Below are 14,135 nucleotides of genomic sequence, written 5' to 3' on the forward strand. Positions count from 1 at the left end.
TGTCCCGTCTCGCTCTCTACCTCCACCTTCTCCGATTTCCTTTTGTGTTCACCTTCCTTCCCATCTGTTTGAAGCGGGTAGGTGTGAAAGAAACACGTGTTTAACTTGTAAGGGTTGGGGAACTGCGGTTAGCGTGCCGTGTGTGTGTCTGCATGAGGGTGTGTGTGTGTTGCTGGGTAGATTTGTTGATGGTGCTTAAGGCTCGCAAGGCACTGAGAGATAGGACCAACTTTCTCAGTGTGTGTTTTAAAATTATAAGCTTGTGAGTGCATGTAAACACTTTTATCTAAAATGTGAACATAAAATATAATTCCCATAAAAATCTGCACGTTTGTTTATGTGAAGCTCTACTTTTATTCAAGCTCCTTTCCAAGCCTTCACCAGGCTCTCGGGCTCTCCTTTCATCAATCTCTAACAAACACACACACGTCCACATGCAGAGCAGATTTACTGTAACATACACACACTGAAAGGCGACCACACACAGTTTAACAGCTCCAGCGCACCCGCAGCCTTGCTTTCCATATGTGTTTGGATTCCACTGCAGCGTTGTTTAAGTTGGAGGCTGGTGGCGCTGAAACTCTGACATTACATTTGAGCCTCTGTCACTGCATCACTGAGGATTTCTCTTTATAAACTCACTCTGACATGAAAACTAACTGCCATCCCTGTAGTCCTCCCACTCCAGTTTACTAAAAGTTCAAAACACTGTGATTCTTCAGTGATGTGTAACGGAGTGAAACATTGGAAATTTGATATTTGCATCTGTTTTGGAGCTGAAACTCTGCAGATAAGTGAAAGATTCCTAATTAACTGTAAATTTATTGAATATTTTAAAGACAATTCTGCTCTTTGTTGCACTCCTTTAAGCTCGGGGCACCTTTTGCTTGTTGCTAGGTCAGATCTGGATCCACTTTCTTCAATAAAATTCAGCGACGGCAGGAGGGAGCAACGTGATTGGTTTAACAGTCTAATGAACTGACTCGATGGGTAGCTGGACAGAGGCAGAGAGGAAGTGCCTGAAGCCATTAGGCAGAAAGGAAACAACAGCGGTAATCGGAAGGATCGTCACGACAGCTTCCACATTACACGCCTAGTGCATGTATAGAGAGAGGTGGCTGAGTGTGCGCATGTGTGGGAAGGTGTGCGTGGGTGTGCTTGTATTCAGAGGTGTGGACTCGAGTCACATGACTTGGACTCGAGTCAGACTCCAGTCATTAATTTTATGACTTTAGACTTGACTTGAAAAAATGTTCTAAGACTTGTGACTTGACTTGGACTTTTACACCAATGACTTGGGACTTGAATTGGACTTGAACCGGTTTACTTGAAAAGACTTTATATTTTACCCCAAATATAAAATTTAACATGCATATTATATAGAGATTGAAAATGTGACGTCATTCACGGGTAGAACCGCAAAGGATTCTGGGAACTCGTGGCAAGCGGTACTAGCGCACGCAGGCTTTCAATTAAAATCAGTTATACAGCGATAAAAAGAAACACAAAAATGTCAAGAAGCTGTTGTATTATTAACTGCAATAGCCGGTCGCATGACAGCCACGGGAAGCCGACGGGTAAAGAGATCGGTTGTTATCGGATTACGTCGTTGAAGAGAAATTGTTCGAGCCATGTTTCCGAAGTAACAAAGACGCGACGGGTGGCCTGGATTGCAGCCATTCAAAGATCAAATATAACGTCCCAGAACCCTCCAGCTCACAGGTTAGTCTGCTCCAAGCATTTACACGAAGGTCAGTGTTTTTTAGTAGTTAATACGTCATTTTCATAACATAATTGGTGATATAGGTTACAAGCAAGTCTGGCGCTGAACAGAAATTGTCGCGCTATGCTCCTTTGTTTATTGTGCATAAATAGTGAATTGTCCTGACACAATATTGCGTTTCGCTTCTGTTATTATGGTACATTGACAAAAACATATACTTTTATTCACAGGATAAAACAGTTGTTTTGTATCACTAATTGTCCAGTACGATTACAGCATACAATATTATTGTCACTGCTACATTTCTGTGACGGGTACCAGAAATTATTTCCACTACTAATTAATTACCGTTGAGCTCAAAGGTCCTATTAATAAACGGTTAAGGAATGTATATTTATGAAGACAATTTGTGAGACTGGTAAACTTATGATACGTACGATGGTCTTTCGTTCTACACGGTGCGTTTCAAGGTCCTGTACCCATCCGTCGGTAAACTGTACCTGGGCTTGTTGCAGTGACCGGAAGTTACTAAACTTCATGAGTGTATGCACTCACTCCAAGAACCGTATGATTATAAATATGCATATAAATATGCTACGATGAGATAGCTGACTTCATCTAACTAGCAAATGTTTTCCAGGCTACGTTGGTGATACAGTTTTTTTTAATGTGTATGATATTTTTGTCATGCGATTTTAAAGCCGGTCCTACAACCGCATCCAAGAATAACATGCAGCTTATCTCAGAACTGTCGGTGAAAATTATTCTTGGAGCTAGGTTTAATTGAGCTGCATTTTAAAGAGGTGCAATTTCACAATTTGTGTATATTTTCTACGTTCACTATTTCATCATGTGTTGAGAAAAACACAGATTTTAAAATTACATGGTCTAATATTTACATTTAGCATAACTGCAACATTATTTTTTCGTTTTTTTTTTTAAAGACTCGAAAGGACTTGAAATTCAAAGTTTCAGACTTGTGACTTGACTCGGACTTTTACACCAGTGACTTGAGACTCGACTCTGACTTGCCTGACATTACTTGAGACTTGACTTGAGACTTGAGGATAAAGACTTGAGACTTACTTGAGACTTGCAAAACAATGACTTGGTCCCACCTCTGCTTGTATTACTCACAGAAATTGTTTTGCTCAGTTTCAATCACTTCACATTTAGGTCAGAAACTGTTGCCCACGAGGTCGCGTTTTTAACTCAGTGTGAGCGTTCGGTTTTGGGTTAGTGTTAAAGGTTTAAGGTTAGGCTCGGCTGAAGTTCAGGCCAGGGTGCGTCTACACTATTAATTAGTGAAATGTCCACTAATGCAAAGATAAGCAGTGTGTGTGTGTGTGTGTGTGTGTGTGTGTGTCTGTGTGTGTGTATTAACATCTCCATGCAGACACGCAAGCTGCCCTGCATTTGTGAGTAACCCTTCAGCCTGCATCACTGAATTCGTGTGTGTGTGGTGAGTTCTGGGTCACAATAACAGCTGGGGGCACACTGCCTAGACAGTGAAATTTGATTGGTCGGCTGTGTTTCCATTGGCTGGAATTTTACTACAATCTCCATAGCAACAGGGCTGTAAACAATAACAACAGTAGCACATCATTTTGTTTTGACATTTCCGTTGTTTATATTTTATGTCTGTTTATGTGCTTCGACTTTAATGGCGGCTACTGGCGTGCACGCGTGAGCCTTCCATGTTCGTGTACATGTATGTGTGAATGCATTACATGTGCCTGTGTTCTCCATGCAAACCTACTCCTCACTCCATAACACACCCCAGTAACAGGAAGGGTTTGCAGCCAAGGCGTACTCTAAATGTTCAGCCAAGCGAGTTAAGGCATTGAAATGCTAACAATCCAACAACACAGGGCACTGAAACTGAGCGAATCACTGAACTTTCTTATAACAAAGACTTCAGTGTGAGCTTCAGATTCACAAAGAATTTTTTTTTTGAATTGGAAAGATTCAGTTTAATTTAATTTTAAACTTTATGCTCCTGAGAAATCAAGCCTTCCTCTTCCAAGAAACAGCAGGGCTCTCACCCCAGTAAACAGTGTCTCGGTGCAACGATGTTTACTGCTACTGGAGGAAAAACAGGACAGAAGAAATCAAATAAAATGAGAGAAAGGTCAACGAAGTGAACGGATGAATTACATCAAAGCAAAAAATAGTCATAAATTCAAATTTTGGAACAATTTAAAAGAAGAAGAGCTGTGGTGAATATTTTTTTTAAAAAAGAGGACAATGCATAAACTTAAAGCTCTTCTCAAGAAGTTTCTGTCTTGTTTTGTTCCACATATTTTTGTGCCAAGCAGTGAGACTATATTTACCCGTAAGTGGAGGCTGTGAAAATGCAGGAAAAGAGGAGAAGAGAAGCTTTTTCATCTTTCTTTTTCATTGAACAGAACTGAATGTGCAGGTGCCAAAAACAGATATAAATTTAGATGGTTCTCCATGAGGGTATACAGATTGTCTAGCATACACTCACACACAAAATCGAGTCATCCACACAACCAGACGCTCAGTTGCACCTTCCAGGATAACAAGATCTTGTTAGCCGTATGACAACAGCTTGAATTTTCCAAATGGCTCCATCATTACTGCCAGAAAAGGCTGGACACACACACACACACACACACAAACTAAGAAAAGTCCTGCAGAGGATTCATAGGAGTTGGATTTAAGTGGTTACATATTAAAATTTGATAAGTAGAATGAGTTAAAAGTATTTCTCATATCTCAAATAAAACGTTTGACCATTTAAACACAATAAATGTGTGATTGTAGTTATGGCTAAATACCCAAACAAGGTATTTGTAATGTTTTAATGTCAGCCTAACTGCACACATCATCAGCATTTCCAAACCACAAATGGCAGAAACTGAGAAATGCGATGAACAAAAAATGCTTTTCTTGCTCATTAAGCTGCACGTTACATACATTTTACTGAATGAACTACAGTAATGTGTTGGAATTATGGAGTTAAGATTAAAAAGAGACACAAACGAGTGTTTACACGCAAAGAAAAAGAGAAATGACTTGATGATAAATTCAAAACAAAGTGACTGATTCACAAATCTGCTTTTCTCTTTTTTTTTGTCGCTCTCTATTTCTCCCTCGGGTGCGTGAGTGTGAACGCTGACACTCATGTTCATCAGGTGGACTCTGTCTTGTGTAACAGTCACACACACACACACACACACACACACACACACACACATATGCACGCACGCACGGAGGGAAAGACAAGAAATCCCAAAACGCTGGTGCCAGCAAGTGAGAAACACCAACAAGCACACGTGTTGTGTTAGTAACCTCAGCCCTCTGTGTGTGTGCATGTGTGTGTTTGTGTGTCTCAGGGGAGCAGGGCTCAGGACTCAATTAAGCAGGCATGTGTGGAATGCTTTCAGGGGGAACGGGACAAGATGGCCATGGGGCCGACGCTACGCGCCTCTCTGTCTCGCATGCCCTTGATCTCAATTGGTCTCGCTTTGGCTGACCCGTAGCAGCGTGAAGGGGAGCCGTGTCGGATACACACACTTCTACACACACACAAAGTGCCATGAAGGGAAGAGATGTCTTGCCTGGACAGACTAAAGAGCTCTCGAGGGTCCTCGGCTGCGTCTCTTGTGGTTTTCGCTCTGTCTCCATTGACACCAGGGAGATAAACAAGTCTTGGTCGCCTAATGAAGCATGTTCAACCTCTGCTAGCTTGTAATACAGTTACTAATAGCCTATTCATGGGTGCAGTTCTTATAAAATCCTGTTCACTCACTGTTAAGGCTGCCCGCGTGTGCGGGTCATTTACAGTGATAATGTCCTTTTTGGGAGTGCTGGATAGACTTTATGGGTGCCGATGAAGAGGGCTTTGTCAGCCGTACAACAGTGTCGTACTGGGGTTGTCCTGGCAGTTTAAATTCTAATTTAATAAATGTCATTACAGGTTATTAAGCTTGAGTCTGCAATCCGTGTCACCTGGGCTGGAGCCTATCGCAGCCAACACAGGGGGAGAGGCTGGAGGATGACAAAGGCAGGCATCCACACAAGTCAGAAAAAAGTATGTTGAGTGACTGTGGCTCAGGTGATAGAGCGGGTCACCCACCAATCAGAAGGTCAGTGGCCCCCTGTCTCCTCCACTCTGCTGGTTAAAATACTGAACCCCACGTTGCCCCGATGCATTGTGGGATGGGGTGTACTTGCAGGGACTCCATCAGTACCAGTCCGTGTCATCATGTCTTTGGGCTGCTGGATGAAACTGGAGCAGCCTGGCTTAGGTAGAGCATGCAAACTCCACACAGAAGCACAAATGTGCTAACCACATCCGCCCATGATTCAACCACTGAATACAAACTGTTCAGTATCAAAAGATCTTTATTCTCTTTATATATATATATATTAAAAAAAGAGCAGCGTAAGTGAAAACTTACCAGTTTTGAAGATTTCATAGCGGAGCGAGAACCCCGCCCCCTGGTGGGCGTAGTCTGACACAAACTTGATGTGGAGCGCAGGCCCTGAGGATATGATCGGCGGGGGGGCGATGTTGCTGCAGTGCTTCCCCAGTAGGTCAGCTGACTCTGAGTTCCCGTCATGGATCTCTACATAGTCATACCTGCGACACACAAACACACCTCACTAAACACCTGGGCAGAATTTCCAGTGGCGATTCAGAGCTCGGTCGCAGGCAGAAACACACATTCACCAATCACGTTCAGCCTAAAATACACGAGTATATTCGAGAACATCTGAAAGCATTACATTAGTAGACTGATGAGGTGTTTAGAGGAGGAAAGGAAATGATGGTTCAATTACAGGAAGAGAAAACTGTTAAATTCCCCACAAGCTGCTTTTACTCTGATCTTATTAGTTTCTTCTCCTTTCTTTTTTATTTGGCAGGCATCACATTGGATTTGACTGTAAAAAGGAAGCAAAGAGCAGATTGTTTGCATCTATAAGGGGCTAGAGGGACTTCTGAAAGCACAGTTACTATCAGCGGCGGCATGGGTGTCATCGCGATTCAAATAAATACAGCAGAAGAAGCTGGCAGTTCACATATGGTGCGAGATGAAAAGCACCACCTGCGTGAAGCAAAATAGAAAAAGAAACCTTTTTAAGATTCTGTAACCGACTGATCACAGACTCCAACAGCTGAGCTTCGTGGTTTGCAGAATATAAGTACAAACAAAAGGAACGTGTGAGTAATATGGCGAGCACTCTTTTATTCTGCATGATGTCACACACAATGCAGTTTAGAAATCCCCACAAACAGATTCCCACTTTCACACAATATATTTACAAGTTTGATGGCTTTCAAAGCACAAAACAACGCAGCACTTAAACAGCGATCGATCTGTTTCCCATAAATCACAAGATTTCTGGTTAAAGGGTCAAAGTCACAAACGTACACAAAAGCCAAACTTTTTGGACCGCGAACGGACACGAGGCCCTTTGATGGTACAAATTGACTAATGTGGACCGAATGACTCTGGTTTACGTCTCGCAGAAATGTGAGTGGATCGTGTTTGTTGCTCGGCTTGTTTTCAAAGACAAATCCACATTTTCAAAAGGATTTAGGTCATGTCTGTGCTGTTCCCTCCGGCTGTGTTAAATCCTTATGTTTAAATAAGACAGGAAGCACTGCGATACACAATTAACTACAAATAATCAAGATGATCAACAACTAAATGAAAGTTTCCTTGTTTTTTCATATCTGGTACTTTTTAATAGCGCTGTCTCCGAATTTCACGGTTATTTTCAATATTACACATTTATTTGCTACAGATCAGCAGATGGGTGCGAGCAAATGTTTTTTCCTCTGTAAAACGCTAGTACTGACTGCACATCTATTTTTATTCTTTTTTCTTTCATGTTTTCTGAGCACAAATGTTACGGCCCATCTCCGGAGCGGCAGCAGGAGCGTTGCCTCTGTGTCTGAATACCAGAGACACACCTGCCTGGCTCTAAAATAGCTTCCTCAATAGAATTTCCTCCAGCAGCTAATTTTCTTACAGCAAAACAAAACTCTGGCTGACCTCCCCCTGTAGATGTTTGTCCATCACATCGCCTACTTCTGACCACATGAGTCACATGAATTGCTTCAACACTGAGCTTTCAACATTTTTCTAAAGTAATCAAATGGACACGCTTCCATTTACCCTGGAGTCTAAAAGGTTTATACATTTAAATACTTTACAGTGGAAACAGAAAACCTCCCAGTGAGACAGTGGATTAATGGATCATTTACCACTGCATATTAAACATGCAGTACAGACATATTAAAGTTAAAAACATATATAAGGCCAGTTGGTCTTTTCAGTATTTGTCAGCATGCATTAGTAATGCGCATTAAAGTTACACTCATGTTGTTACTTTGTTACAAACGTTCCTCAGCGCTCTGCAGGATGCGCACACATCTGCACTAGCGCTATGATCAGCTGATTTCAGTTCCCGTGCAGGGAGGAGTGAAAACTACAGCGTGGTCTACAACTTTTAAGGGGTCATGACGTGAGAATTATTTTTATTTTTATTGTATGAAAGGACAAGAGTGTGATGGTAAAGTGCAAACTGCATCCAAAGACTGGTGTTAAAGCAGAGTGTATGCAGACCCCAGCATAGCAGCCAGAGCCTGTAATTAAACAGGTAACGACGGCAGTGCTGAGCCGCCACACTCAGCGCTGAAGCCTCCATTACAGCCTGTAAATGCTTCTGCAATAGAAATGCAACGACCCTAAAAGAAAACACTAGAAGAAAATTCATGTCCTCAGAAGGATAGGGATTCGTGTTGGTGTGTCGGACTGTAGCCTAAGGTTTATATTGTTAACTTCATATGCTATAGTGCATTACAGGCCATGGTATGGAGTAATGTCACGTAATGTAACAGAGTACTTTTTCCAGGAATAAAAATCCATAAGCTTTATTAAGAAAAACTCCGATGCTGGCCATGAATGCTGCTGTTTGTGGACAAAGAGGCCAAAACACATTCACAGATAGATGTTTTTTGTCATTTAGAAGGATAGTGATAACTCTACAAAAACTATTCAGCCCAGACTCTAAACCTCATAATGAGGTGCCAGGATTTAAGAGAGACACGACCTCTGTGGTCGAAAAATGTGTGACAACGTGACAAAAACTCCAGTTCGCCAAATGGGCACTCGGGGCCGGCTCCATGCACTCCCATGTTAAAATACTCCACTTTAGAGGAGAAAGGCCTACAGACTGATACAAAAACATGACTGTGTCTGAGGTTAAGTGTACTCACAGCATGTCCAAACAGTCTCTGCAATCCCATCCATCCATTTTCTTCCACTCATCTCTTAAACTGCAATTCCAGTGATTTAATACTATGTTACTTAGCCCTAATTAACAACTACAATGTTAATTAGGGCTAGCACTCATACAATGTATAAATGTGATAAATGAACCTGATAAATAAGCACTTCCCTCATCCGAATATGATTACTTCTGGTTCCAAATTTAAAACAAATACTAAAATAAATGCTAAAAGCTTCCAAACAGGGGTTTGCTAGCCTACAGGTGAAGTCAAGGTGGCGGTGTCCATCTTTTAAGTACAGTTTATGCCTTTAACTCTAGTCAGCGCCTTCTAGTTTGTGCTCCTTCTCATTACTTGACACATCCTGCCATAGTAATAGGTGGTACATTTTTTTACAGAGTAACATTTTCAGCATGTTATACTCTCAGCGAGCATTTTCCAACATGTTCATTCGCCATAACATTTGCCTTGTACAATAAACCCCACGAACAATAGCGATGAAGAGCAGTGTGTGAGCGTGCAGTCTGACAGGTGAGCCACCTCCCAACATAATGAGGGTCACACACCTCCCACTCTCCCATCATGCTTTGTGAGGAACTAACACAGTTATGACGCGAGCTGTCAGCGCACTGCGAGCATGTGTGCGCGCATCTGTGTGTGTGGATGCGCGCGCACGTGTACGTGTCAGAGTTCCTGTCATATTTCCCCAAGAGAACGCCTCATTGTGGTGACAGTTTCCTCCTCCCCTCTCTAGCACTGACAACTTTATCTAACAGTTACTCACACCAGCACAAGATCTCCTTTTCTCTCTTTGTTCTGGCCTGCGCTGTTTCTAGTGATTTCTATTCTTTTCTTTCTACTGTCATTCTTTCCTCTCTTCCTCTGCGTGGCTTGTTTTAATGTTGTCAGGCACATAACCAGTGGCTAAGAGCCAGTGTGTGGGTAAGAGAGAAGAAGCAGAGATGGTGAAGAAGGATTAGGAGAGCTTTTACATGTTTTAATGTTTAACTCCGCTTCATTAATTGTACTTATAGGGGAAAAACATGAGATTACGAGCGAGATACATAGGCAGGTGGCAAAAAAACAAAACAAAAAAAACAAGATGATAATTTTTCCGAGGCCCAGCTGTCCTCGAGCCGGCATTATCCACTTTTGGAAAGCATTTTGGAAAAAGCTCAGTTTTCAGGTGTAGAAGCAGGGTCAAAACGAAGAGGAGAAGATTTGAGATTTAGCCGGTGCAGCGTGGATGTAGTCTGGGAGGGAACATGACACTGCATTCACTCTGCCAGCTCCACACCTAAGACAGACAGAGACAGGTGTGCTTCGTGCCAGCCGTCCTCCCTCCAGCTCTGTACTTACACGACTACTACACGCTCCCATGAGACCTGCTTCCATGCACATGTAAACACATGTACACACACAGAGCCTGTGGCCATGCACACTGATCTATAGAAGGGTTCCCAATCTGTCTGTGTGTAGGAGGTTCACAGCTTCTAACAAACTGTTTAATCTTACCCCATCACCCCAATACATTTCACTGCAGGCCAATCAGTGATGTACTGAGACTTGCCACGGGGAATAACACGAACCCCAAATGTGCTTCTCCCACACTTCTCCCTAAAATGTATTTGTTAACGAGCTGTTTGCATAACATGGGAGGGAACACTGGAAACCAGGACAAGTGAGGATTGTGAGCACAAATTGAGCTGTGAAAGAAGGCCTTAAACCACCTCTAACATTTGACATTCTGAGAGATTTGTGTGCCTGCGCTTGTTTGTGTTTTGGGGATGTTTCAGAAACGAGAGAAGCCAAGGCTTTTCCAAAGCCTGCCTGCCGGGAAGCAAGCGAAAGATTTGGATACAGATGAACTTCCACCCCTGATTCTTTTAATTGCCTTCCACACATTCCCTCTTTTTGGGTTGGGAGTTGTCTTCTTACACCTGCACGTTTCTTTCAAACATCAGGGGCGCCCTTACAGGCAGACGGAGCGTCTGTGCAGCACACACGGCCGGTGACAACAAAGAGAGCTGAAGCCGGGCCAGGTGGGCGTTTAAGTGTGACAGGATTTTCGCGGAGAGGGAACAGAGAGGACAAACGCCTGTTAAAGCGTTGGTGCAAATTCAATCTATTAAATGTTTTTTGGGGGGATGATATGTTAGCTTGATAGGCTTCTGAGAAAGTTTTTAAGGGAAATGACATTAACTTCATATTCAAGCAATTCACACGTGCATGCATGCAGACACACTTTGCAGCTTTAGTCATGTGAACATTGCAACGGACTTTAAGCTAAGCTAAACATATCGGTGATATTTTAAAGTGGTTCAAAAGGAAGTGAATAAAACTATCGACTCACTGTCAAGACAAGAAATAATTATAGGTTTGGTGGTTTTAGCAAGCCCCTGGGAATCACAAGTGCTTCTTGCAACAGCGCATGTCCACAGCCTGGTACGCTTAGAGTGTTTTGCTCTCTATAGCCACTTTACCCCTTCATAATAGCTCTCCATGGGCTGTACTTTTATCATAAACTTTATTGTGTAAAGTTAAGAGCATGGCTGCTTTGGCTGGCTGCTGGATGCTGACACAGTAGCTGTCTGCTGTGCTTTACCCTCGCTGACCTGCACCTTCCAGCCACGTTTGTGGTTTATTATCTTTTTAAAGCATTTTCAACACAAATCTTAAATAATGCAGTTTGTTGTGTGTTTCATTGTACTAACGGACTTTCAATAAAACCTGTGCCATGCTTTCATTTCCATGATACTCAGCAGGAATTAGCAGCTGTGTAACGCACTCATACAGTGTATGGATGTTCCTTTTTAACCAAGCATGCTAATAAGTTAATGCTCCACCATTTCCAATAAATATGTTTACTCCAGAATAAAAAGATGAGATTGAAGGACAGTGAACGGGCCCAGGATCAGATCCCAGCGTGCCGAGGAAGGTCCGGTTCGTTGGAACCAGCTGCCCGCTGACCTGAGATCAGTTACATCTGTGCCAACATTCAAAAACAAACTCAAACCCTGTTTGTTCACACAGGTCTGCACTCAGTAGCTGTGTGTGTGTGCGCTTGTGGTTTTCACCACTGTAAGGTATTGTAACACCTACACACCCGAAGTCAAGGCTTCAAAATGTGAATGCAAAAACCAAAAGGTGGTGCTGCAGCTGCTCCGCCCATCTTTTTTATACAGTCTGAGGCTAAATGTCGAAACGAAGTATTTGTAAAGCGTTCACAGAACGAAGGAAAAGATCATGTAGCGCTCCCACTTATTTCTTATTCGAAATATTCACAGCTGATTGTTGTGGCTCCCTGCTGTGTGCATACCTGTGTGTATACCTGTGTGTATACCTCTGTGCATACCTGTGTGCATACCTGTGTGTATACCTCTGTGTATACCTCTGTGCATACCTGTGTGTATACCTGTGTGTATACCTCTGTGCATACCTCTGTGCATACCTCTGTGTATACCTCTGTGTATACCTCTGTGCATACCTCTGTGCATACCTCTGTGCATACCTCTGTGTATACCTCTGTGCATACCTGTGTGTATACCTGTGTGTATACCTCTGTGCATACCTCTGTGTATACCTCTGTGTATACCTCTGTGTATACCTCTGTGTATACCTCTGTGCATACCTCTGTGTATACCTCTGTGCATACCTCTGTGTATACCTCTGTGTATACCTCTGTGCATACCTCTGTGTATACCTCTGTGCATACCTGTGTGTATACCTCTGTGCATACCTCTGTGCATACCTCTGTGTATACCTCTGTGCATACCTGTGTGTATACCTGTGTGTATACCTCTGTGCATACCTCTGTGTATACCTCTGTGTATACCTCTGTGTATACCTCTGTGCATACCTCTGTGTATACCTCTGTGCATACCTCTGTGTATACCTCTGTGTATACCTCTGTGCATACCTCTGTGTATACCTCTGTGCATACCTGTGTGTATACCTCTGTGCATACCTGTGTGTATACCTCTGTGCATACCTCTGTGCATACCTCTGTGTATACCTCTGTGCATACCTGTGTGTATACCTCTGTGCATACCTCTGTGCATACCTCTGTGTATACCTCTGTGTATACCTCTGTGTATACCTCTGTGCATACCTGTGTGTATACCTCTGTGCATACCTGTGTGTATACCTGTGTGTATACCTCTGTGTATACCTGTGTGTATACCTCTGTGTATACCTCTGTGTATACCTCTGTGTATACCTCTGTGCATACCTGTGTGTATACCTCTGTGTATACCTCTGTGCATACCTGTGTGTATACCTGTGTGTATACCTCTGTGTATACCTCTGTGTATACCTGTGTGTATACCTGTGTGTATACCTCTGTGTATACCTCTGTGTATACCTCTGTGTATACCTGTGTGTATACCTGTGGAAACGTAAAGCAGCAGTGAGTTTGTCACCAAAGCCGTTACCAGAGAGTAAGGAGGATGACTGACTTCACTGATATCATGTAATAGTACTGTTACTGCAGACAGCTGGACAGTGTGAGTTTGTGTGTATATATATAAGTGCGGATGTGTATGTGTCCACCAGTAGTCTCCACGACAACCAATCGATTCCTCATTATGGCTTTAACACACATTGATCAGGCTCAGTCCTTCACTACTGCACGCACACACACACACACACACACACACACACACACACACACACACACACACACACACACACACACACAAGATTAGCAGGGACACCTTCAGGGCACCGGGGAGTGTCTGTAAATCAGAGCACTGATATTATCATTATTACCTACCCTACCTTGAGGCGTGTGTATGTGTGTGTGCGTGCTTGTGTGTGCATGTGTTCATGTGCGTTTCCTAAAATCACTACCTCGGAGCTCAACAAATCTTCTAATTTCTCTTTCTGTAACATCAGGTCACTCAAGCAGTGGAGGATAACTTAATCCCACCTTCCACTGGGGTTGAAGTGTCTGCTTATTAGTTCTGCACTGGTTATGTACTCGAGGCATTTTCTCTAGTTTGGAGAAGAATAACCTGAGAAAGCAACACTTTGACACTTTAAATCCTTGTTGTTTCTGGTTTCTTACTTTTATAGAATCTGAGGTTTGAGAATCGAGAAAAGATCACATGGAAACATTTGAAGAGACAAAACTAAACGGAG

General features: G+C 42.7%; 1 protein-coding gene across 5 annotated transcripts in view; it reads right to left on the reverse strand.

Annotated features, from left to right (window-relative positions):
• Positions 1–14,135, reverse strand: part of LOC147312089 (neuropilin-2-like) — a 96,048-nt gene that overhangs the window by 63,874 nt on the left and 18,039 nt on the right. For all 5 annotated transcript variants that reach the window (XR_015125289.1, XM_086265690.1, XM_086265691.1 and 2 more), the window contains exon 3: positions 6,154–6,335. Coding sequence is in view for 4 of the 5 variants with exons in the window: in XM_086265690.1 (XP_086121816.1) it covers positions 6,154–6,335 (182 nt within the window). In the remaining variant the exon portion in view is untranslated. The remainder of the gene's footprint in view (positions 1–6,153; positions 6,336–14,135) is intronic.

The sequence above is a fragment of the Aulonocara sp. 'chitande type north' Nkhata Bay genome, linkage group LG16, assembly GCF_057382095.1.
Source record: "Aulonocara sp. 'chitande type north' Nkhata Bay isolate Kocher_YH1m ecotype deep benthic linkage group LG16, A_spYH_male_GT1.1, whole genome shotgun sequence".
NCBI lineage: Eukaryota > Metazoa > Chordata > Actinopteri > Cichliformes > Cichlidae > Aulonocara > Aulonocara sp. 'chitande type north' Nkhata Bay.